The following is a 26,598-nucleotide window of genomic DNA, read 5'->3' on the forward strand; positions in this document are numbered from 1 at the left end:
TATATAAAAAGTCCAGCAAAATTGTTAAATATTGTTAAAAAAAAAATAGCAGAACTTTTAAAATTAATAAAGTGTTTAAATCGGTTAGTAAATATATAAGTTTATACATCTTAGAAGCTTTGCATTTGTTTTAGATCATTGGTAAAAGCAAAGGATTCTGCATTGCTTTCATAATTAATCTTTTAACATGTATAATCTGAATTAAGGCTCAAAATCTACAATTTAAAATAGTTTCTAAAATCAAAAAAAGATGGCAAGAAAATATTTTTTCTTTATGAGAGGTATCTGCGGCTAAAACTAATGAATGGAATACAACATAAATTTTACTTACATATTGAAGAAAATATTGTGAAACAAGAATCTAAAATTATATATGGGAAAGTTTTTGGTGCAGAAAGAACCAAAATTTGGTCAATAATTACAATAAATTTACAAAAAAAAATTATTATTTAATATAATAAAAAATGCACATGCACAAATAAATGGAAATCATAGTAAATAAGCTTTTATTAATCGGTATTAGGGATATCTGTATCATGTACATTTTCAATGTGCTGATCCTCTCTGTATAGAAAATATTTACTTCTAATATAGAGACAAAATCTCTTTTTGCTTTTAAACTGTTTCTTTAGTTGTTTATATCAACTTTATTTTATAAGTATTTTCATCTTCTACCAATTCTAACTTTTATGATCCAATTTTTTCTAAACATAGCTCTTGCTGCTACAGGAGACAGTAGACCTTTATGTAAGTTATGAAGACTTCTGAATTTATTATGAACCATATTATATCTTCCAGCTATGGGAACTGAAAGGGTTTTGAGACTCAAGAATATTATGATATCAATGATGAGCTGAAAAATCTGCATTCAAAGCTTTCATTCATGTTATCCTAGCAGTGCTCTGTAAAATGTTACATTAGTATTACACTAATATTTTTTTCCCACATAATAATTGATCAATTCTGCATCATTATTGGGCTATATCATAGAATATACTGACAAATACAACCTCCTATGTGAAAGATGGGTAATTTTCCTTATATCTGTTAAGAGCAGTAGGACTTTGTATTCCCATTGCCTTTGGACCTATGAAGTGTCTCTTTTATAATTCCTACACAGAAAACAAGGATTAAGACTGATATCTGTGAACATACATGTGTTTTTAATATTTCACCATCTAGATAGCCTGTAATATCTATAGATAGCAAAAGATAAGATTATAATATTCCTATGAAAAACACTCACTGTTGACGAATGTTAACTCTCCATTTGGGGGCAGAAGCAGTTTTCTTTGTTGTAGTATATTAAGACAAGATTTGAGCTAATTGGAGATCCCAAAAAAATTCTATAATGACAATGATATCTGTGAAAGGAGTGAGGGCCAGTATATTGATTCTTTTAAAAAATATATAGAGAGAGGAGAGATTGTTGTGTTAACATTACAGGAACCTTAAAATTCTAATTTGTTGGATATTTAAAATTGTTACAAAAATTTCAGACAAATGACCAAAAAGAAAGAATTTTTTAAAAAAAATTATTTATTTATGTAACTTCACTCTGGAAAGTTAATTTTCAGTCACATAGTCTCCATAATACATAATTCTATATATAGTCTCTGTTTAACCCCTTTAGTTTGTTTGGTGACTGAGACTCATTATACATTTGTTTTGCCTGAGTTATGAATGACAAGTTTAATTTTCCATTCAAACTAAGACAAAATTAAACATGTAAATTCTTATTCATGGTAAAAGTGATTGATATCAGTTGTAGGAGGATATTCAATTCTAATTAATATGTGTAATTGTATCACACAAATTCTCATTCGAAATTTACTACCTTTATATTCTATTTCACCCATCAGCAAATTAAATCTGTTTCCTGCAAAAATTCTTTCCATATTTGTATTCAAGAGGTTAATAAAATTTTCCCACAAAATCTTTAATGGAAATTGAATGTTGCTTACTACTTATATTTTAACAGATGATTTTTAAATAACAAACTTTTTCTGAGTTTTTATTTCACAATATTTTGCAACATCTTAATTGTGAAAATTCAAAATCAACTGTCATATAAAAGGGCATCATCTGAAAGACACAGAATCAGTTGAAGGTTATAGGTCAATAATATTTTTGGAAGTTATTGCTGAACATCAAAATTTCATTTAATTATTTAAATTTTAATTATAATTTCAAAAATTGGATTCAAAAGGAATTTTCGCCTTGCAAGGGATATACATACCAAATTTGGTAGTTGTAGATCAGACTGTCTGGTATGTAGAACACCAACATACACACAAAGTGGGGGACTGGCTAGTTTGCCAGAAGTCAAAGTGGTCCCCAGGATGATGTGTGAAAGAGAAAAAATATGGTCTATCAGAGTATTGCTGAAATTTCTTTTTGCTTTATAAACTAAGTAAACAAAATAGCAATTTCTGTTACAAACGCACAACCTTTTCTGTGCAAATTTTGCCGCAACAACTCTTAGGTTGTTTACAACTGTTGGTGTCCTGCTATTGTGCTACCTTCACTTTACAGGGAGTGTGGTTTGATCCATGCAAGAGGTAAAAAATTATTTATTTTTTCACCCCTTTTTTTACAACTGCATTTTACTGTCTTAAAACTGATGAAACAAGTTAACTGGCCTTTCTAAAGTAAAAGAAAGTCTGCCAACTGTTAAAATCTTGAGAAGAATTATGTAGTTTGATGACATAATTGGCATTTAGAAAAAAAGAACACGTACGTCTTTTCTTAGATATATGTATTGGAGGTATTTATTTGATCATGTTTACAGTATTGTATAAAAAGCAAAGAGGTTACTGGGACAGATTTCTGTTGATTCCTTGAGACAAACAGTTGAAGGGAAACGCTTTTCCTGTTTTTAGTGAGCATAGATCAGGTACGCGTATTTTGTAGAATGATTTTTTTTTTTTTTTTTCTTTTGAAGAGATGAGTTGAAATTTCGGTTTCTATATTTTCACTTAGCTTTTGTTGTATTAATGGGCTGATTTCGGCAATTAGCTGATTCGCATATCCGATGATTTGTATTAATTTAATTACATCAATCAACTATCTTCTCCGTGATCTGGGCGTCCCGGGTTTAGGCATGGTTATTCTATCTGTGAGATGTATGAATGTGCCCTCCTGCAAAAAGGGGTTGTGCAAGCGAATGAGTGATGCGTGAGTAGTCGAGTCGTACTCTTGGCACAAGTTGGCTCTACGATAAAAACAAGAGGCGCTTCCCCCTAAGCTTAAATCGGCTGTCTTTGAACAGCGGGCTTGTCCGTGTCAAGTGCCATAAGAAACAACAACAACATATCAATCAACTTTAAATTCTCCATCTTAATTTTTCCTGAGTTCAAAGAATTAATTATAACAATACATATACATATACATATAAACGTAATTAAAAGAAATTCATTGGTATTTGAACTAAATTTTCATGCAAAATAAAAACTTGCTAAAAATCATGATATTTATTAATCTTTTTTTTTTTTTTACGATTATTTTCTTTTGGCTATGTATAAAGCGAATATAAATTCGAATTATATAATTTATTTAGTTAAAGTTAATATTTTTACTACCAGTAAAGATGGGGCTTTTGAGCACAAGATATTGTACGATATTCTCACAATGTTATTCGATATTCTGAATGCCGGCTAATGTCAGGAAGATATCGAAACAGTGTTGTTCAGTATTTTATGGAGATAGGAGCGTGCGTGTGTATGTGTTGTCACTCTACAGGTTATACCGTTAAACCATAGGTTTCAAACTGGGATGGTATCGCTTCTCATTGAGCCTGGGAGCCTCATAGCAGTGGGCTTAGAGGCAACAATATTATAATTTTTTTTTTCTTATAAAAGGAGGTGTTCAGAAAAGGACGGAAGCCTCAACGTTTGATTTAGAACTACCAATATCACATAGAAATAATCTGGAAAGTGAAAATGTGTACCTTAGAACCATTGTTTTGAAATTTTAAAAATTAAATGGAATTTTGACATTTTTCCCCCCATAGCTGCTGAAAGTTTAATAAAACAAGAAAAAAAATGTACCATTTTGAAATTCAAAAATTTATCTTTTCTATGATATTCTTTTAATTACTGTACGTACACCTGTTTGTCTGTTTTTTTAATTAATTTTTAAATTTATTTTTAAACAATATATCACTGTTTTACATAAATTTAATGTGTTTTCATTATTGCTACAAATGTTTAAGTCAAGAATTTTCTGTGATTGTTCATTTAAAGAATGTCATGTGAAAAATTTCTATCAATTTAATTTCAAAAATAATGGGCCAATTCCGATGAAATTAATGTCCCTTAGTCCTGACGACGATGAATTAAGGCCACTTATACACGAGGAAACTACACTGGTGGACAAAATTAAGAGATGGGAAGCATTTTCGCAGATTTCTCTAAAAATACCACACAAAACCTGGACAGTTGATTGCCATATATGGTCACTGTAGCGCTATTGACCCTAAGATAAGTTTACGTATTCTTGTGGGCGTTGCTAAGCCAGCAGGAGGTATAAAAGTCCACATCGAGCTGTTCATCTCATTCCACTCTTCAACTCAGTTGCAGATTTTAGTGCATTTTTTGAATAATCGTGTTGTTTCTTGCTGGTTTTTAGGTGAAATGAGTGAACATCATCGTTTAGACGACGGTATGAGGTGGAGAATTGTGGTTATACTTGAGGCAGGCCAGTCCCAAGCTCAGGTTGCTAGGGAATTGGATATAACACCAAGCGTCATTTCCAATTTGTGGAGTCAATTTAAAACTAGTGGGGCAGTATGCAGACGACCAGGACAAGGTCGCCCGAGGGCTACAACGGCCAATGAAGACCGGTATTTATTCGTTTCAGCTAAGCGCCAGAGGACGGCTACAGCCACTCAATTGTCTAGGGACCTCGCGGCTGCTACAGGAACATCAATTTCGAGTAAGACAGTTTCCAGAAGACTCCATGAAAGAGGGCTGTATGCCAGGAAGCCCGCTATTTGCATCCCACTCACTCCTTCCCACAAAAGAGCGCGTGCAGAATGGTGCAGACAACATCAGAATTGGACACAGCTTCAATGGACTAATGTTCTCTTCACCGATGAGTCCAGATTCAGTCTACAGCCTGATTCTGGACGGTTATTGATATGATGGGAACCTGGAACCCGATACCATCCCAGCAACATTATAGAAAGGGACCATTATGCTGGTGGAGGACTCATGGTTTGGGCAGGGATCATGCAAGATACCCTCACACCGCTCCACGTGTTTGACAATGGTTCCGTGAATGCCCAGAGGTACAAGCAGGACGTCCTAGAGCCCTATGTGCGTCTTTTCAAGGGCGCTGATGGCCCTGAGTTCATTTCTATGGACGACAATGCACGACCACATAGGGCTCTCATGGTTGATGAGTATCTGGAAAGCGAGGACATTCAACGAATGGATTGGCCAGCCAAATCCCCTGACCTGAATCCTATTGAACATTCTTGGGATACTGATGGGAGAGCTATTGCGATTCGCCAACCTCCCCCCCAGAACCATTCTAGAGTTAAAAATTGCTCTGGTGGAAGAATGGGAGGGTTTTCCACAACCCCTCGTTAACTCCCTTATTAACAGCATGCATACTCGTTGTGCATGCTGTCTGTCTGTCAGGGGTGACCATACACCATACTAGAGGCAACACACACTGTACAAGCCTCACTTTTATTGTCATCTCTTATTCTTAAGTTCAGACTACATTGGATTTATTGGCAATAGGTCTTGCCAGTGAATGGCACTTTCATTTTTGTTTTGCATACTTTATTATCATGGTATAAGCTATATCCATACCAAATTTCATTTATTTATATTCAGTATTTTTTGAGATATTTGGGAAAATGTCTTCCATCTCTTAATTTTGTCCACCAGTGTAAATATTAATGCACATAGCGTCCTTCTCTAATTACTTTACAGTGTTCTCCCTCCTAACGAGTTCGTGCAAACACCTATTTTCATCAATCCGTTTCCGTTGTTCTCAAAGAATACTGATTGATTTTGTTAGTAAAAGTATACAGCGGCTGATTAAGGGCAAGATGCTAGTATGTACACGTTTACACGTTAGGAAAAAGGCCTTGCAATGATGAATTAAAAAAAATCTTGTATTTTTATCACGCATATTTTTTTAAAAATCTCTTTTTACTTTCTCGTGTAAATAGTATAGAGAAAATATTGTAATCGTCAAATAATTCGGACTATAGACTTTGATAAATCTCCCTGCTTTTAGATCTCCTTGAGTTCGAAAAACACATTTTTGGAAAATCTCCATCTGTCTATCTGTGGCAAAGATAACTCAAACCCGCTTTCGGCTAAAGGGTTGAAATTTGATATACGATCTTTACACCTAATTTGTAGATATCTACCAAATTTTGAACAAAATCCGTTCAGAGGAAGTTTATCTGTTAGAATATAAAGAAACATGATAAACCAAAGAGAATTGGTAAAATTTGGCACACATTTAACATCTGTATTGTAGATACCTATTAAATTTCTAGCCACATCCAATGAGTGGTTATCAGTTTGTCGGTATGTACTTACAAAAACATATAAATGTGGTAACTCAAAAACGCATTGAGTTAAATATATTAAATTTAGTATGGGATTTGTTGACTACAAATGCAGCTTGTTAACAAATTTTTGTTTCAGTCGATCTAAAATACAGATTCGATTTTTGGATATTATTAATTACATGCCAGCCTTTAATCTCTAAATAATTCGCCAAGGGTGATATGATAGATTTAATAAAAAAGCCAAATATACCCAAAGGTTAATATTTCGTTACTGTACGCCATTGCTGTGCAAGGCCTCCTCTGGGATAACACTTTTATTGGAGAATATGCAAGAAAATTTTGGGGAGATCGCTCCTGCTGTATGTACCTTGCTTATACAAAAATTATGAATGCTATTGACTCCGATTTATGCACCCCCCAAAAATTATATTATCAGATTTAATCAAACTGCTTTTTGCAGACGATCCTAAAAAAAGGCCACATATAATTGTCATTTTACATTCTTTTTAATGCTTTTATAAACTTTTCAATATACAGGACATAAAATTAATGACAATGATTAAAAAAATTTGATATTAATTTTCATATATGAATTTTCTTTTCTCATAAAAATATATAATCAAAGGGGGGGATGGAACTTTGTTTCTTCAGATTCTATGCACATTTCAACAACCCCTCCACTCATTTCCCCGAGTATTTCATCCTAACTTTTGAAAAGAAACACATATAAATATTATTATAAGGAACAAATGAAGTCTGAAAATTGTATAGATTAAGCAAGAATGAGTAAGCACAATTTTGCCTTTCCTTTTTCTTATAACACTTAATACTCTCTTTTATGTACTCTTTTTTACAATACTTAATACATATCATAATTTTTTTAACTTTCTTTCCTTTTGTCAGTATTGACATCAATTTTATATCAAAGTTGGAATTAAAAATGGAATTAATTAAGTTGGAATTAAAAATGTAAATACTAAAAAAAATCTGAAAAAAAAAAAAGGATTCATTATAATTTAAGAAATAGTAAGAGATTAAAGTAAAAATACTAAATATTGCAAAAATAGTAAAAAATTCATTCATACCATTAAAAAATGATTAAACATATTTGAAACAATTAATTAATTAAGTAATTTCATAAAATTATCTTTAATTACTTAAGCAATTAATTTTTCCAATTACGTGGTTATTATGAAGGGCTTGAAATTAAAAAAAGTTAGCAATATATATTTTTTGCATATTACTTGACTTCTGATATGCAATTTTATTAATATTCTTCTTTAATAGTATCAGTACTGAATGGAACGTTATATTAAAACGGAGGCACTACGGAAAGCGCATTACGCCGACGAAAAAAAAAAAAAAATTAAAAACCAGTTGCTAAAGCACATGCATAAAAAGAAATGAGTGCGTAACCGACATCGGTGAGCTATCGCTCGGTAGGGATGACGAATATTTTCAGAGCGGTTATTACGTAACCACTATCAAAAAGTCACAAATACAAGTGATCAATACTTTTCAAAAAGGGACGTGATTCAAATCCTTCATACGATCTTACTGATGATAATTCGATTACAAGTTTTGGATCACGATAGAAACTAACAATCGATACGATATCACTGAAATTTGCCGGAGCGGTGACGATACGATCTGTCCAATGGAAGCTCTCGAAAGGAGTCTGTGATTGGATTGAAAAGTGAACAGACCGGTTATTGGAATTATCGTATCGTATCATTGAATTGCATATCACTGAAATTTATCGCAGCGGTGATTTCACCGGAAAGTGCGAGGCTTCACTGGAAAGTGCGAAGTCACCGTTCCACTTTACGGGAGTGACCGATATCCGTATTAGATGATGCACTATTCCATACAGATCATTTTTAATTGCTCGTGACATGATTGACTTTGACTACATGTACTCTGTTTACTGCTGGCGCCATCTATTGGTAGAATATATGACTAAAGTCAGCATTTTAAAGAAATGACATATATTTTTAACTCATCTTTTCCAGAAATCGGTTCACTCTAATAAATAAATTAAATAAATAGTTTTGAGGAAAAAAAATAAAATTTAAGAAGTAAGCTGAAACAGATAAATTAATTCAATCTCACGTTCATTAAATTAGTAAATTAAGTATTAATTACAATGAATAAATTTTATATTTAATATTAAGTAATAATTTTTAATTAATAATATGATTGAAATAACAGATATTTGGAACGCATATTTAAAAATAACAATATCAATATTATTTGTTATTCAAAAAATCGTGGATTATGCATCTCTATCGCTCGGTTTGTTTACTATCCACTTCCACTGAATCGGAAATATCTCCAAAGATTCAAAATAATAGCGAATAATGTATTTTCGTATTTTCTTTATGCAAGGTAAATAGTGAGAAACTGCGCATGCTCAAATAAAAAAAGAAAATGATTATTCGATATAAAATGTCGCTCTTTCTTTATTTTCATTTCACATCAGAAATTAAATACAAACTATTGATTTAATTTTAATAAATATATAAAACACTAATTAAATGAAAATAATGACATAATATATGATCTGGAGATCAAAGCTACTTTTTTTTTTCTTTCCATGTTGTGGAGAAAACACTACACAGAGAGCGGGCGAAGTAGAAGTTGATGAATTATTTCTGTGTAAATCGATCTGTTTGTGTAAGGTAAATTTGCTGAAGAAAATGGCCGTAAAGTATATTAAACATGTTAAGAATGAAATTCTTTAATTATTTCATGTGTTGGATATTTCCACAGATTAATTTTGAATTGAGAATTTAAGTTTCCTACTATGCAGTGAAATTTGTGATAAGAAACAAGTGTATCTGCTACTAGCTGCTTTCGCAGAAACAAGCGTATCTGCTACTAAAGATTGAAAGAATATTTTAAAGTTAAGGAAGATTGAAGACTTGTGAAGATTTTTATCGTTTCGACATTATTCAACGATTTAAAAACTTTTCTGTTTAGAATAGTTTAATCTTATGATTTCAAAGGTAAGTGATTTTTGATGTGATACAAATGTTATTGCTTTGATTACTTCGAATGAAATGGTATGTATCTTGAGTTTCAGCAATAATGGATATTTAATTTTTAGGTACCTTCAGTAAAAATGAAGGCACAAACAAAAATGACATTTTATAGCAATTATTTATGCAATTTTATTTTATTCTAACTTTTATAATGTGAGGGATAAAAAAAAAAACTAAACTACTTTGTTTCATCTGTTTTGCCGTTGCTAAGACGCACGTTGTGATTTAAAGGATATTGAATTTTAGAAGTTATGAAACTGATATACTGAACTTAATGATTTGATAGTGAATATTATTACAATTATATTTATTTTTGAAACGGGAATAGAAAACCGACTTTCGTTTTTGTAGGTAGAATTTCTGCTTTCATTTCAAAATTTCTTGATTTAGTGTTATCATTTTTGAATTAGAAGTTAGAGATGGTATTCAGATGGAATGATTTATATGATAGTGTTGTATATATTTTAGTTTCAAGATGAAAAAGAATTAAATAAAAGATTTAAATATAAATAAAAAGATAAAATAAAATTAGTTTGTAAAAAAAATTACCAATAAAAAATATTGCTAAAAAAATAGCACTTCAAAAGTGATGGCATAATATAACGATAAATTGATTGAGTAATCATGTTCTTGTGATTAATAGCCTTAAAGAAAGATTAATCACAAAGATATCATACTAGTCTATTTATTGCAATTTGTGTTAGTTTATTAACATATGATATAACCTAAAACGTCACCAGTGGCTTGTAGTAAAATCAAAAATTGGCCAATAGCTTGGAATTAATGCACAAGTCTCTTATTACCTGCTTATGAAAAATTACAGGAAAGATATCAAGAATGGATTTCAAAATTTTGTTTTATATTAGCCTGTCAATAATTGAAAAGAATTTTTTTGACTTATCTTAGATTGTTACATGCCTGATAGAGAGCATTCTGTCTTTCTCATCAGCATCACTCATTAGAATGAATACTTTTATGAATTTATTGAAAAAAAAATCTGACAGCACAATAGAAACCAAACAAAATCATCCCTAATTTAACAAAATGATTGTTGCAAGACTTAAATGTTGTTTGCTTGTTTTTTCTGGTGGAACATGAATGCTTCTCCTTTTACATGCTTGCTTCGTTATCATAATAATTAGACTTGAGAAAACCATAAAAAATATTATATGAGGACAAGAACGGAATTTTTGGCATTTGCTCAAGGAAAATACTCGAAATTATTTGGAAAAACATATAGTCCCTGTATTTTTTTCTTCGTTTTTTTTTAATGGCTAACTTGTATAAGGTTTTTATTGCTTCATTTTTTGGCTACTCGCCTGTTACTTCATAAAATGCTAAGATTAAATTTCTGCCCATTAATTAATCTGAAGTAAAATTAGTCTTTGTTCAGGCACTTTACATTTCATTTCATGGCATTTTTGTTTTAAAATTGTATGCTTTAAATCACTTGATTCTCGTTTTTATGAAATCCATTTATGTAATAATATATTTACTGATGAAACCTTTAAATTTCTTTTTTAGTTCTTTTTTATGATTATAATTCTTACAAAATAAATTATATATTTTCATCATTTTAACATTAAACTATTTATTACATATATATTGTTGGTAAAAAAGAATTTGCTAGGGTCTTCATGTTCTGGATTTATCCATAATTTTGTATTTTTTACTTGTTGAAATGTGTAATTTACAGATATTTTACTGAGCCTCATTAACTTCCTTGAATTTTGTCAGATTAAACTTAAGATTCCATTACAATCAAAATTTAGCATTCTTTTCAAATGATAACTTGTCAAATCTGACAATTAAGACAATTTGAATTGCTACACTAAAAAAGGAAAACTAAATGCTTTTGCTACAAAGGCTTTTTTTTTTTTTTTTTTTTTTCTTTTTTGTCTCTATCCTAATGGTAGTTGTGTTTGGCAAAAATTTCGTAGACTTAGCAACACGGCGTAATGTAATTCTGCCTGGAATCATTCATTGTAACATTTAACTTAATTTTAGAGATTTATGTTCAAAATTTCAAAAATTATCTTCCTAATTATTTTTATTGTTGATGTTATTAAAATAAATATATTTATGATAAATACATTTATTAAATTTTTTAGGAATTTCAGTAAGGTAAATTTATAAGAAAAGAAATTAAATGCATGCACGTGTTAATTGAAATGATTACATGTTATAAAAAATTGCTTAAAAACAAAATCAAGTTTAATAATGGGAATCTTACTATAATGGTAAAGTAACAATTTCTCTGATTTAAAGAAATTAATTAATAATTTGTTAAATATGATTTCAGTTGTTGAAAAGTTGTTAGTTGAAACAGTCAGAAATAAATAATTGCTCAGCAATCTGAAACAGAATTGAAAATGTTGATTTTAACTTTTACGTTCAAAATTAAATATTCAAATTAAAAAGCGATGTGAAAATAATTCACCTGGTCTTGACAAAATTAGTTAAATCGGTTTTACTTTCTTTAATGGGGCCAATTTTTTTTAAGTCTATTTTATTTGGGTAATATTATGATAATTTACGAACATTGTTCAGAAAGGATACTCTTTATGGTGTGTTACTTATTATCTTTTATCAGAACTGGATTAGCCAAAAATTTCTTCAAAACTCCTTTTCTCAAGATTTTATTAAAAATTTATCAGACCTTCCATCTGTAACATCTTATCAAAATTCTTTATTTCCTTTGAATCCTTCTTTTCCTGATTTTGGTTCCTCATCAGTGCCTATTAATATGAATATTTTAACAGGCATGCATTATTTATATTCTGTTGGAAGGATGAAGTTCCCAAACAAATACTGTGATCAATCTGAACTTTCATATATTAGCTAAGGAAGATAATACAGCAATTCTCAGAATTGTCTGCTTTCTCAAAAAGTAATTTAAATTCAGCTACTATTTTTTAAAAAAGAAAAAGATAGGAAAGCAAAATGTTGAATAATACTCTGAAATGATGTAGTGAATTTTCCAAATTAGTCCTTTTCTTAGCTAAATGAAATAGTTTGAAATTCTGAAAATCACAGAATTTTTATAAATTAAGATTATTTATGAAATATTTTATTAGTTTTCCATAATTTCTTATGCAAAATTATGAAAAACTAATATTTGCTTTTTGTCATAAAAAATTGTTTTACAATATACATGCATGCATGTATGTATGGATGTATATCTCATTAAAATTCAGAATCATTCAAAATTATGCCTGATTTTTACTTCATGCTTGCTTCCTGGACCTTTGATATAGAGTTGTAATTACCTTTGAATTTGTTCAGTGGTGCAAATTCAATTTGAAAGGATTATTTGATACTATGTTAGAGTTATTTGTATGAGTCATTTGAATTTTAAAAAAAGTGGACCAAAAAGTTTTTCTCATTATGTTATTTTTAGACTGATTTAGAATACACCCAGTTCCTCTCTAATTTTATGTAATATAGTAGTCTGGCTAGTTAACAATTTTGCCCTTTAGGTTTGTATTCATACAATGCCAAAAAAAAAAAAAAAATCATTTTATTACTAGGTGAATTTACCTAATAGTTGAATTTCGAAATAACTAGTGGCAAAGATATTATTGATTTAACCATTTCAAATAGAATCTAGTTTGAGTTCCCTATGTTTCTGTCTACTGTTGAGTTTCACTTGTTGGATAATATTAAGTGCAATAAAGTTAATTAAAGTGATATTAAGTGTAGTAGGTTGTCTTTTCCAATTTTCCACTGATAACTTGAACATTGTTGATTATACTGTAGAGCAGCAATTCCATATCTGTATGACTCAAATAGCATATGGCTTTTCATGTTTTTTGACCAATGAACCAGGAATCTTTTTGAAGAAACTACATTAAGAAAGTGAAATATATAACTTATATTTTTAAAAAATATAAGTTCAGAAATAAATTGAATATAGAAGCGACTTGAGCTGAAATTGCCAAGATGTTCACCCTCACATGGGAGGCAAACAATATAAAAAATCCCATTGAGTTTTTTTTAAATTTTAATTTTGAAACATCTTTTTGACTTTTCTTACATAAATACTAACTATAATGTTTTTGTTTTATGATACGTGTGTATCAATTGCTTACCTGAATTAATCATCAGCAGTGTTAAGTTAGTCTATTGACCATGACTAGTCAATGACATGCAGTGAAGTCTTAAAGATCATCAATGGTACATAGCTAATACACAAGTATCTAATTTTTATTGTTAATTTTACTAATTACTAATAACATAATAAAACATAATATTTGTTTATTATGTCATAATATCTGTATTATGTTTGCATTTTTCTTATTTGTTTAGTTAGTGATCCTCAAAATATTTTTAGCACAATAGATATTCTACATAGCTAAAGAAATGAACATTACTAATTAGAAATATTAATTCAGTAGAATTGATACTTGCTCTTATTAAAATTGCAATCATTTTCCAAAAAATACTAATTTTTTTTACGAACTACATATATTAATATGTTTTCTAGATTAAAGTTATATGGAAAAAATTACTTTGATATGTATGTAAAAATTTTGTGTATTTTCTTTTTATGCAAAACATTACTAATTAGAAATATTAATTCAGTAGAATTGATACTTGCTCTTATTAAAATTGCAATCATTTTCCAAAAAATACTAATTTTTTTTACGAACTACATATATTAATATGTTTTCTAGATTAAAGTTATATGGAAAAAATTACTTTGATATATATGTAAAAATTTTGTGCATTTTCTTTTTATGCAAATTTTTTTATTTAATTTAATCTTTTTTTAAAATTTATACTAGAATGTGGTTTGAGAAGGCCATTCCATTTACCTTGCCTTTTTCAATTGAGCATGGTTCTAAATTTTGAGGTCCTTATCAAAATAACTTCAAAGTAGGTCATTGATATTGCAATGTAACATCATCAGATTTATTATTTATTAAAAAGAAATCGGTCACTGTTATTGAAAAAATAAAAGTAAACGGAATTAGCACATTAAACTTGCTTTTACTGTAATTTTACTATAATTGCATTACTTTGATAGTATTTTAAGCATTTACAAAGTTAATCATTTGATATAAGAAAATGGGCAAACAGCGAGAAAACAACTGCCTGTAACTATCAATTCAATTGCATTCATGTTCAATATTGCTGCTGTTTAACTTCCTCAAGTTTTAGATTTGTGCTTTCATCATCCTTTTTCATTTGAAGCATTTTACTGATTAATTATCTTCTATTATAGATTCTATTTTAGCTATGAAAGGAATGTTAATTCATAAGCCTTCAACATTTCCCTCAAAATATAGAGTTCTTGACCCGTGATTTTCTAAACAATCAGCAATCCAGGACGTAGCTGTCAAAAGTGATTCTGTAGCAGAATTATTGATGGTGTGCGTTGGAACAAGACAATACCAATTAGATTTCAAACCTCAGTTTTGTTTATTTGTCTCATTGTCAGGGATATAATTCTTCCATAAATCTGCTGTTTCTGCATTTTTTTGGGGGGGGATTTCTCTCCCTCTCTCTCTTTTTTTTGCTTTGTAATAAATTTGTAGTTCAATTGTTTAAAAAGGACTGCCATAAAGATAAAATGGACAGTAATCTTTGTAAAATATAAACTCAGTAGCAAGAAATTTTAGAGCTGAAGTTCATAGCAAGGGGAAAAAAAAAAGGTTTTTGGCAAACAAGCAAGTTTTAAAGGAAGCTTCAAAGAAAATATCTTGCAGATCTGCTAAATTGCTGATAAATATTCATTTAAAAAAAAAAAAAAAAGGGTCCAAGTTTCAAAGATTTCCATCTCATCTTAACCTTGTACACAAAGTGCAGCTACTTGTGCCAAAGTGACTGTTGTTCAAAAGCAAACTGTGAAATATGTAATGAGTTATCTCAATAAAAAAAAATCTGCAAAAAAAAAAAAAACTTTTGGAAAGCTAGCAATGTGTCTACATGCCAGAAAGGTCCATTGATTTTTTTAATAAAAATGTTTGCTAAGTCATGCTAGTGAAATATGTTTACAACAAAGCATTTCATCTCATTTTTGTTGTCTAAATACATTTAAATTTCTCCTAGACATTATACCCCGAAAAGTGTCTAGAAGAAAATTGTATGATATTGATTTCTTACTGATATTTTGAAATAAACTAATTGAGCTGCAGTTATGATAATTTTTTCTGTTCATTGCTTTCTTCATGTTTTTCCTTTGCGTATTGTTTCATGCCATTTTTGGATGTCCTCTTACTTGTCTTTTTGTCAATCACGTCTCTGCATATCTAAATTTGTGTTACAATTGAACTACAAATATGTTCTGAAACAGTATGGAATTTCCAATGTTGGAGGTAGTGAAGCTAAATTAAAATTGGTTATCATAAGTAATTTTGTAATTATCTTGAAATATTAAATCATACAATTTTACATCATAATTTGCCATTAGGAATTTTTATCTGACACTTCTCTCATTACCAATTGAGGACATGCTTGCTTATAAAAGTTTCCATGATTTAAAAAAATATATATATTTTTATAAAAAGCATCTAATCTAAGAAATTTTCCTTTCCTTTATTAAGAAGAACTGATTTTTTTTTTAAAAAAAGAGTATTTTTAATGCATTTGTAATGTTAGAAACTACCTATTGAGAAAGAATTATTTAATGAGTTTCCTTTTGGTTTCAAGAAGGGAAAGAGATGTTTGTGCGTGATAAAAATCTATGCCTTTTAAAACTACCATACATTTGTGTCCATGAACTAATAGTGATCAGTTGGTCTGTATTCTCCATTGCTTGAATAACTGAAAAGTTTTGCTTTCATAATATTATAAATCTTCTGTTGTTGAGTTCATTCTTGAGGAATCTTTTTTGAGGCATAATTGCTGTTATTACTTTATTGAATATTATTTCTGGTGTAGATGAGGTTTTAGCTTGTCAGACATTTTAAAATTATAATAAGAAAGTCACACTTATCATGATTAGTTTTGTAATTAATACTTTTATTTTTCAAAATTTTAAAATTATTTAAGAATATAAAATTTCAAACATCCACTAAAAGGATTTTTTTGCAATAAAAATATCACTAGTAAATTAATGATTTTTTAAAATCTATGATTATAATAATTATAGGATATGAAAGTTTTGTATCTTAACATCTTTGTCCTATTCCATTTTCTTCTAATAGATAAAAAAAAAAAGTTATAAATTTGCTAAAATTTGTTGTCTTTGTTTACTTAGATCAGTTTTCAGATTTGAAAAGCTGTTATTTTTAAACTATATCATTGATATTATATTTTGTTGGCATGCCATCTCCAATGCAAAATATATCTAGAGAATATTTTTGTGTACAATTTTCATTCAGAAACTTTTTTATCCATATATGTCATTCTTTGGAAGAGTGAGGGAAGAAAAAGAGAATCATTATATTTTTTATCAGAGCAAATAATTACTTGTATTAAAATTCATAATTATAGATATTCATTTAATCTAGAGTCTCATTCTTTATAACTTCATTTTTATTGAATGTATTATTTTCAAGGTATTTAGAGATAATTGAAAGAGACTTTTTGTTTTATTTTTTCCTTATTTAATATAATTTGTCAAAATTGAACCTAGTTTGTAAAAAATTCATCTAGTGTGATCTGTAAATAATTTTTCAAATTTTTAATATATAATTAAAATATATTAATATATAGATAACATTGTGAGAGAATAGGGTAGTGAGTATATGCTTGTCTATTTTGATATTTTCAGCATCTAGATATTTTTGAAATATATTAATATTTGTCGGATATCGATCTCCCAAAACTCTATTATGGATCAATATTCCTAGTTCTCAATACTCATGTGATGTAGTATATAAAACTCAATAACTCTTCAAACACTTACTAAAGCTTTTAATCTACTTTAACTACATCTAATTACATTTACGGACATCTAAAACTACGACACACACAAAACGTTACATCAAAAACATAAACATTAAAACAGAAGTGCTCATAAAAAGAAATTGCCAGATACAAGAAAGATACAACAAAGTTTTAAAAATAATCTCGTAACCAGTCAGTTTTCTACATCCTCCCACCTTGAGTTGGGAGAGTTCGCAACTCAACAAATCTCAAAGTCACAAATCGAGTCTTTTTGGTCCATATACGATTCTTCCAGATCGAGTTTTGACAGTTTCTGAAATGGGACCTTCAGGATCTAATACTCGTGTCTGCGACACTTCATGAGCAGCTTGCTCTTGTTGCACTTTAGGAGTAACTTGCTCTTGTTGCACTTTAGCTCTGACATCCTTAGCCACATCATAAGTTATCTCCGATGGAAACAGTCGTTGAATCGGTCTTAGTATTTCTCCACGGGCTGTTTTAAGTCTCACGAGTCTGGTAATTCCCTCTTTTCCGGGGATGATTTCTGTCACACGTCCCAAGGGCCAGTTGATACGCTTCTGATTATCGTTTCCTACAAGAACAACATCACCAACAGAAATAATCGACTTATTTTGAAGCTTTGGCCTTTGAATTAACGAGCCTAAATGCTCAGACCTGAATCTTTTCCTAAGGTCCTTTTGCAAAGCAAGACGATATTTTATCCTTTTATTTAGGCTTTTGTGATCTGCTGCATCACAGTCGGGCATTCCAACTTCTCTAATGTCTTGTAGGAATAATGATGGTGACAGTGGAACAAAATCTGTATCTCTTTTTGAAATATAGGTGAGAGGTCTCGAGTTGATTATCGATTCACAGTCGCAGAGAACCGTGATCATCTCATCATATGACAAAAAGGCATGACCTAACACCCTCTTTAGTACATTTTTCATAACTCGAATCAACCTCTCCCACCAACCTCCCCACCAGGATGCAGTAGGGGGGTTAAATTTCCATTTAATGCGATGTATTGCTCCGTTCTCAACGATCCGGTTCCAGTCTAAAGAACGGAGCAAATTATTAGCACCAATAAAGTTTGTTCCATTGTCACAGTAGATAACTGAACATCTACCTCTTCTTGCCACAAATCTGCGCAGGGCCAACAAAAATGTGTCAGTGGAAATGCCTGATAGAAGCTCAAGATGTACAGCTCTGTACACCGCGCATGTGAAAAGACAAACCCAAGTCTTTTTCTCATCTTTCAAGTACAATGGACCAGCTAAGTCCACTCCTACAATTTCGAATACAGCAGTGTCTCTGATTTGATCTTTGGTAATTGGGGCTGGCTCTGCATCTAAATTTTTTCCAGAATGCCTCTTGCAGATAACACATTTTGAGATGATCGATCGCACAGTTTTTCGGCCATTTAAGATCCAAAAATGTTCTCTCAGCAGGTTAAGTAGCATTTGAGTCCCCACATGTCCATGTCTATTGTGAAAAGAAACTATTAAAAGTTTCACAACATGGTGTTGAGAAGGAAGGACTACAGGTCTTCGAAAAGAATGGCTGTCTTCACGATACTCAATTTTTGTTCTCAATCTGATTATGCCATCCTCATCTTTGTAAACTCTTAAAGTTTTCAATTTCTCGTCTTTCTCGTTAATGAATGCTTCACTTTGAATGATCTTTATTACTATTTTCTCCGCTTCTTCAAAGTCCTCTGCATCCAGAATATCACATTTTCTCAATTCTTTTGGTTTTTTGCAGTTTCTAAAAAATCTCAATATTCAGCCGATCATAAGCACAATTTTCTCATATTGGGAAAAGTAACCATAGTACCAATCAGGTTTTTCCGTGTTCACGTTTTCGATGGCGTGAGCACTCAAACAGGCAGTCGGGGTAGACACAAGAGTTTTCTTTCGTTCCTTCAGCACTTCATCTTCATTGACTACTACATCTGAGAATGGCCATTGATCAGCAGGTAAATATAGCCAATCAGGGCCCTCCCACCATTTGGACTGCACTAGTTTCTTGGCAGAACAACCTCTACTTGGAAGATCGGCAGGATTAAATGAACCAAGCTCATGTCTCCAATTTTCTTTGGAAGTCAAAGTTCTGATTTCATCAACACGGTTTTGTACGAAGTTACTCCAAGCATCTTCTCTTTTTATCCAAGTTATCACTGTCGTTGAATCGGACCACAAATAGATTTTTTCATGTGGGATCTCTTTTGTGATAGATGAGGCAAGGCGTGCAGTGATTGTAGCCGCCAATAACTCTAGTCTTGCAATAGTGGTCTTCTTCTTTCCCGTTGGGGAAACTCTGGCTTTAGCACTTAACAACTGAACTTTGACATACTCACTCGTCTCAACTCGAAGAAAAGCTACTGCTGCATAAGCATACATGCTCGCATCACTGAAAAAATGCAAGGAACATTTCTCATTCGCATCACCAGTTTTTAAATGTCGAGGAATTTGCACCTTTTCGAGATGAAATATGTCTCTCATCCACTTCAGAAACTCTTCTCTAGTATTGGAGTCCACTTCTTCCTCCCAATTCAATTTTCGCTCCCAAGTTTTCTGTAGCAGTTGCACCAATAGGATCGAAGATACGATGAGCTGCAGATAGAATAGTTTTCTTCGTCACATTCTCTACACAAAGTTCCTTCAGGCTGTTCATATTTATACCCAAAGTATCCAGACCTTTGTCCCACTGTAATCCTAAAACATTCGTGACAGGAGCGCTTCTATCCTTTAAACATGTGCTTTCCCAGCCTCTTAGTTGGAAACTTCTCTCAGCCATGACATTGGTCGCAACCTCAATGAAGAGTTCAAGCTCTTTCTCGTTTGGCACACTTGTCACACAATTATCCACATAAAAACTCTGCATTAACAATTTTACCATCCTCTCTGGATATTTCTTATCTTGATGGTTTAAGACCTCTTGCAAGTGGTGCATAATAACAATTCCAAGCAAAAAGGGACTGCATGACACACCAAAAACTACACGACAATGTCTAAAGTACTTCAATTTACCATCTTCTCCAATCCACAGGAAACGCAAAAAATCTTTATCTGAAGGTGACAGACAAACTTGCAAAAAGGCCTTGCGAATATCAGCAATAACTCCAATTTTTTCCAACCGAAAACGATATAAGATATTTGGTATCAATTCAATCAAATTAACTCCAGTTTCTAAACAGTCATTGAGGCAAGGGGCACCTTTCTGTCTGGCGGAAGCATCGAATACAGGTCTGATTTTGGTGGTACTATTCTCCTTCAAAACAGGACGGTGTGGTAAATAATGTGCAGGGAGATTAACCTCGTCTTTAATCACTTCTTCTATGATATCTTCTTCCAACCACTCTTTAAATACTGCTCCATAGGCTTCGAACAGTTCTTCGGTTTTAAGTCTCTTTACAACTTTGTGTAATCTCTTCTCAGAAAGTTCAAAATTGTCAGGAAGTGGAAGATGATCTTCAATCCAAGGTAAACTCACAATATACCTATTGTTCTCTATTTTAACTGTGTCTAAGAAATGCTGCCTCGCTGCTTCTTGTAATTCAATCGCCGTCTTCTTTTCAGATGGGTCTGTGATACCAAGAGAGTCAAGAGTCCACAAATCTGTTATGCAAGCACTTGTCGTGAGCATTGAAGTGATTAATAAGCTTGTATTCTCACTATTGGCACGTCCTATAACCGTCCAACCTAGCTTTGTTTCAATGGCAGTGATTCCATTTTTCAGTTGGAGATGGTTTCCGGTAATCAGCTTTCCTGCAACATCAGCTCCTATGATAATTTCAATCGAACCATCCAAATCTTCTGCCAAATGAATGTTGTAATCTCTAAGTTCTTTAAAATGTGACCCTCGTTTTCTAGACAATATTGAGTCACAAATCACTTCCTGTCCGAGCACTTCAAAATGGCAGCTATACTCCTCGGAAACGCTTGACAAATATACCATATATACATTATGTTGGCAGGTTGAGGTATTGGAACCACCGAACAGTGAGTGTTGTAAATACTCTCTCCTTTTGGCCTTGTAATTCATTTCTTCAGCTGTTGCTTTCAGAATATACGACCGCTGAGATCCAGAATCAATGATGGCTCGAGCTTTACGTTTAGTGGTTTCTCCTCTCACAAGAATGGTTAAAGTTTGTAGGAAAACATTGGAACATTTAGACAAGTTGGCCAGAGCTTCGTCGTGTTGTATCATTGATTCTCTAACTTTAATATCTGTAGGGACAGAGGAAGAATTGGGTTCTGGTGACAATGCTCTACACAAAAATAAATGATGCTTCTTCCCACATAATTGACAGTTGAACTTGGAACGGCACGTCTTCACTTCATGTCCCTCTCTCAAACACAAGAAACAACAACGGGCCTTCTCTACAGCACTTTGTTTTTCATGCAAAGTCAGTTTAGAAGCTTTTTTACAGTTCCATGAATTATGTTCCTCAGTACAAAAAATGCAAAGCTTCTTCTTATTGAGATTAGAGGCCAAAAGATCAGTTGCTGATGATACTCTTGTTTGAAATTTCTTCTCGTTAGATTCTCGACGACTGTTGGAAAAGCTTGATTTTTTTAGGTTGATCAAAACTTTGGGAGGCTAACACAATTCTCTCTTCTCCCTCCACTTCATCCTGAAGAAAGTCTAAAAGCCGATCTAGATCATTACTTGGCATTTTCCGACATGAAGAGGTATCTTTTTCCTCGGTTGTTAAACTATACGTCACCTCCTCACTCACTCGTCTATGTGTAGTTCGGAATCGCTCCCAGGCCTTTAAAGTCTCGTCAGGGAGAGAAGATTCAACTAGAGGGAACAACATTGCAGCATATTTATCCCTGGTCAATCCCAAAGTCTCTAAAGCTCTTAGTTTTGTTTCTAACTGATCATACAGTTTACTTATGGGGATTTTTTGCAAGTTTTGTTTTAATAGTACAATAGATAACAGATCTCTCACGTAAACCTCAACGAGCAACTCTTCTCTGCCATAGCGTAGCTTCAACTGTTTAACCGCTTTTTCATAATTTTCACCGCCAGGGGGAAAACTTTTAATCAACTCGTCAGCGGGTGAACCTTTCTCCATAGCGTGTGCTAAATAAGCATATTTATCATGGTTATCGAGATTGGAATCGTTATCAATTTTTTGAAATTGTCCCCAAAAACACAACCAGTTCCTTATATTTCCATCAAAAGTGGGTAAATTGATTTTAGGATAATGCAATAAATTGTTCGGTGTAGTACTCACCGCTCCGGAAACAGTAGAAGCCGAAGAATGTTCTTTTTTCCCATCCAAAAGATCATGTAATTTATTTTCTAAAATTCGCCACTTATCAATATAGCTCTCTGAAATGTCGATTTCATTATTGATATTTTCTTCAGTCTCTTCAGAAGCAAACAATAGTTCTCGAAATTCGTACTCACTCGCTACCATTAGTTTCGCTTTCTCTTCTACAATTTTTAATTTCAAAATTTTATCTTTGATAGTCAACTCATTTTCACAGTTCAAAAAATCACTATGGGCAATCGTAAAGAGTCTCCGATACTGTTTTCGAGAATTTTTTAGTTTCTCCATTACGAAAATATAACAAGCTCAAAAGTTATGACTTACACGAATCGTAGCAGATGTCCTGTCGCGGACGCCAGATGTCGAATATCGATCTCCAAAAACTCTATTATTAAGGTGACCATTCGTACTGATTTTACCAGTACAGTACTGGTTTTCAGGGCATAAGTCCTGGTTAATCATTAAACAAAACCAGTACACGAAAAGTACTGGTTTTAGATTAGAAAACATTAAAACAAAAAAAGTAATAAAATAAAAATAATAAAATTAGAACTGGCAACCCTGATAATTCCATGTGATATCGTCAAGTGTCGCATGAGCAGGACCGCCACGAGATAGGTGGATTGAAATTTTTAAAGCCTTTAAAGAAAATGATGTGTCCAATAATATTGGCAAATTGGTAGAGTATTGCCTCTGTATGCCAGGAACTAATGCACCGACCGAACGGGATTTTTCTTTATTAAACAACATCTGGACTAGCAAGAAAACCCAATTGAAAGTGGAAACTTTGAAATCCTTCTTGATTGTCAAAAATAATTTAAATGCAACCTGTATGGAATTCTATGAAAATATACAGGAAATTCAAAAATTTGTTAAAAGCTATTCGTTCCTCAGAAAAATATTAAAAAAAAAAAACTAAATTAAATAACTCCTTATGTTTTATTATGTTATTATATTAGGTATGGCTTATCATGTTATGTTATGTTTTATTTTTATATTGTAAAATCATATTTTAGTTTTCACATTTCTTGTGTTTAAATAAACGCAACATTTTTTGATATCTAAAAGTTTTTTATTTACTTAGGTATACAGGTTGGCTGTTGGGTGAATTTTTGATAAAAATTTATAAAATTTGGCCGTGGCTGGTCAAAATTCATGTTGTCCTGGTTTCAGGTCAAAGGTTTCAGGTTTCAAAAAAATGGTCACCTTACTATTATGGATTAATATTCCTAGTTCTCAATACTCATGTGATGTAGTATATAAAACTCAATAACTCTTCAAACACTTACTAGAGCTTTTAATCTACTTTAACTACATCTAATTACATTTACGGACATCTAAAACTACGACACACACAAAACGTTACATCAAAAACATAAACATTGAAACAGAAGTGCTCATAAAAAGAAATTGCCAGATACAACAAAGTTTTTAAAATAATCTCGTAACCAGTCAGTTTTCTACAATATTCTTTCAAATCATCGTATAAAAAATTGAGCTTTGCATTTATAAAATAATTTTACTAAATATTTTTTTTAACTTTGAGTGTTGTTTCAGATAGATGTATCGGCGTATGACTCTGCGTTTTAATGTGCAGATTGTAAACGCTCGATACATAAAATAAACATTTCTTATTTTAGGATATTACGACCAACGATTTAAAGTATTTTAAAGAAATTAAAATAAAAACACAAACTACGTCAAATCCAAGCAACGGCGAGCATCTCACTCGTTCTATTTATTTTTTACAATATGAATCTCGTTGCCAGATGCAACAGCAGAAAAATAGTTTCATTTAACACAAAAATAATATATAAAATATTTTTGATGCAATTACTTCAAAAACAAACATGAACAATTATAACAATTAAACAAATACAAAACATTAATAATTATTTATAATATTTAGTTACGTGTGAACCACAATAACTTGCGATGATGAGTTGCGTTACTCACAATCTGTTCCTACATCACTCCCTTGCCAGTAACGAAGTTACGTTAATTAGAAAAAAATTGAAAATGACATTTGAATTTAATATGAATAGAATGCACTAGAACAACATTTTATGCATCGTCTGTAAAACGCACAGGTCGTTTTATTTTCCTTCCACAACGTGTTTGTGTGGTTAAAGCAGGCAGTTTCTCGTCCTTTATTGAATCACTTAATGCATTCTTATGTTGCATCCTTTCAGTTGAGCCACTTCTTTTGGGTTCACAAGATGCAGGACTGTTAACAGTTGATGGCAATGGAGCATCAGAAATGTCAAAATGTGTTAACTTATAGGCTGGTTTAATTCGATCAATAGAAATATTTACATGTTCACCTTTGATTAATAACGTGAAAAATTTTTGCGTTCGTTGTAATACTAAAAATGGTCCTTCATATGGCGGTTCTAAGGGTTTTTTTACGCGATCAATCCTAAGAAAAACGTGAGTAGTTGTATTTAAATCTTGTGGAACAAAAATGTGTTGTTTACATTTTTGCTTGGGTATTCTTGGTTTTATTAACTGCATCTGTTTTTGCAGATTATCAACAAAAGAATCTGTAATGGACACAGTTTTCGAATCTTCAAAAAATTCACCAGGTAATTTGATAGATTTACCAAATACCATTTCTGCTATTGTAAAACTACAATCGTCTCGAAGAGAAGCTCGTAAACCCATGAGAACCGTAGGCAACGACTCAGTCCATCGAATACAGTTGTGGCATATAATGGCTGCTTTTAGCGTGCGATGTAGGCGTTCTATCTTTCCATTGCTTTGGGGATGATAAGACGTCGTATGCCGTAATTTTACACCACAAATGATTGCTAATTTTCTGAATAATTCTGAAGTAAACTGAGTTCCTCGATCCGTAACCACGAGAGAAGGTACTCCAAATCGTGTTATCCAGCATTCGTAAAAAGCTTGTGCAACAACTTCAGCAGTGATCTGTCGTAAAGGAACCACTTCCATCCAAGATGTGTGTCTATCGATGCATGTCAAACAATAGATGTATCCATCCGATGGAGAATACGGCCCAATCAAATCAATATGAATTACACTAAAACGATCATCTGGCGGTTTAAAAGTTCCAAATTCGGATTTTGTATGCCGCGAAATTTTATTTTTTTGGCAATGGAGACATGCTCGTGTCCAGTTGCGAACTTCCTGTTTCAGTGAAGACCAAATGAATCGTGATGACATTTCTTTAACTGTTGTACGAATTCCGGGGTGAGCTAAACAATGGATTTGTTGAAACATCCGCATACGAAAAGGCTTTGGAATAAAAGGTCTAACCTTTGATGTAGATGTGTCGCACCATAAAGATTTTCCGGATGGAAGTTGACACTGCTTAAATTTCAAGGATTTACTGTAAAGTCGCAGTTGTTTCAGTTCGTCATCATCAGTTTGGGCTTCAGCAATTTGATCATAGTCTATAGTTGGCAGGTTAACATTAGCAATTCTCGATAATGTATCTGCGACAATATTTTCCTGACCCTTTACATGACATATATTTGTGGTAAATTGAGAAATATACTGTAAATGTCTCAACTGTCTTGGCGACGCTTTGTCGTTCTTTTGCTTAAAAGCAAAAACCAAAGGTTTATGATCAGTGAAGATTTGGAAATCTCTACCTTCCAAATAATGCTTAAAATGTTTTACTGACAAATAAATGGCCAAAAGTTCACGATCGTACGTCGAATAATTGGTTTGCGCCTCATTTAACTTTTTTGAAAAAAATGCGATAGGTTTCAACCCATCAGGTTCGTGTTGTTGCAAAACTGCTCCTATAGCCAAATCCGATGCGTCTGTGTGAAGAGACAGAGGATAATCGGAATTTGGATATGTCAACATTGCAACTTCTGCTATATCCATTTTGCATTTTTCAAATAATTTTACAGTTGCCTCAC

The 26,598-nt window shown here is 31.9% G+C and overlaps 2 protein-coding genes across 3 annotated transcripts in view; one reads left to right on the top strand and one right to left on the bottom strand.

Moving 5' to 3' along the window:
• Positions 1-9,190: 9,190 nt before the first annotated feature.
• Positions 9,191-26,598, top strand: part of LOC129972097 (uncharacterized) — a 43,566-nt gene continuing 26,158 nt past the window's right edge. For both annotated transcript variants that reach the window (XM_056086080.1, XM_056086079.1), the window contains exon 1: positions 9,191-9,546. The gene's annotated coding sequence lies outside the window, so the exon portion shown is untranslated. The remainder of the gene's footprint in view (positions 9,547-26,598) is intronic.
• Positions 17,673-19,820, bottom strand: LOC129971787 (uncharacterized). Its single transcript, XM_056085764.1, has 2 exons — positions 19,247-19,820; positions 17,673-19,135 (listed from the first exon to the last, which is right to left on the bottom strand). The coding sequence occupies exons 1-2, from the start codon at positions 19,818-19,820 to the stop codon at positions 17,673-17,675; spliced, it is 2,037 nt and encodes a 678-aa protein (XP_055941739.1).

This window comes from Argiope bruennichi, chromosome 6, assembly GCF_947563725.1.
Source record: "Argiope bruennichi chromosome 6, qqArgBrue1.1, whole genome shotgun sequence".
Lineage (NCBI taxonomy): Eukaryota > Metazoa > Arthropoda > Arachnida > Araneae > Araneidae > Argiope > Argiope bruennichi.

What these genes read in the sequence shown, in the direction of transcription:
- LOC129971787 (XM_056085764.1), bottom strand. Translation starts at nt 19,820, where the DNA reads ATGTATGCTTATGCAGCAGTAGCTTTTCTTCGAGTTGAGACGAGTGAG. An exon ending in AAAACCTGATTGGTACTATG is followed by an intron (nt 19,136 to 19,246) that starts GTTACTTTTCCC and finishes TTCTGGATGCAG; the next exon opens with AGGACTTTGAAGAAGCGGAG.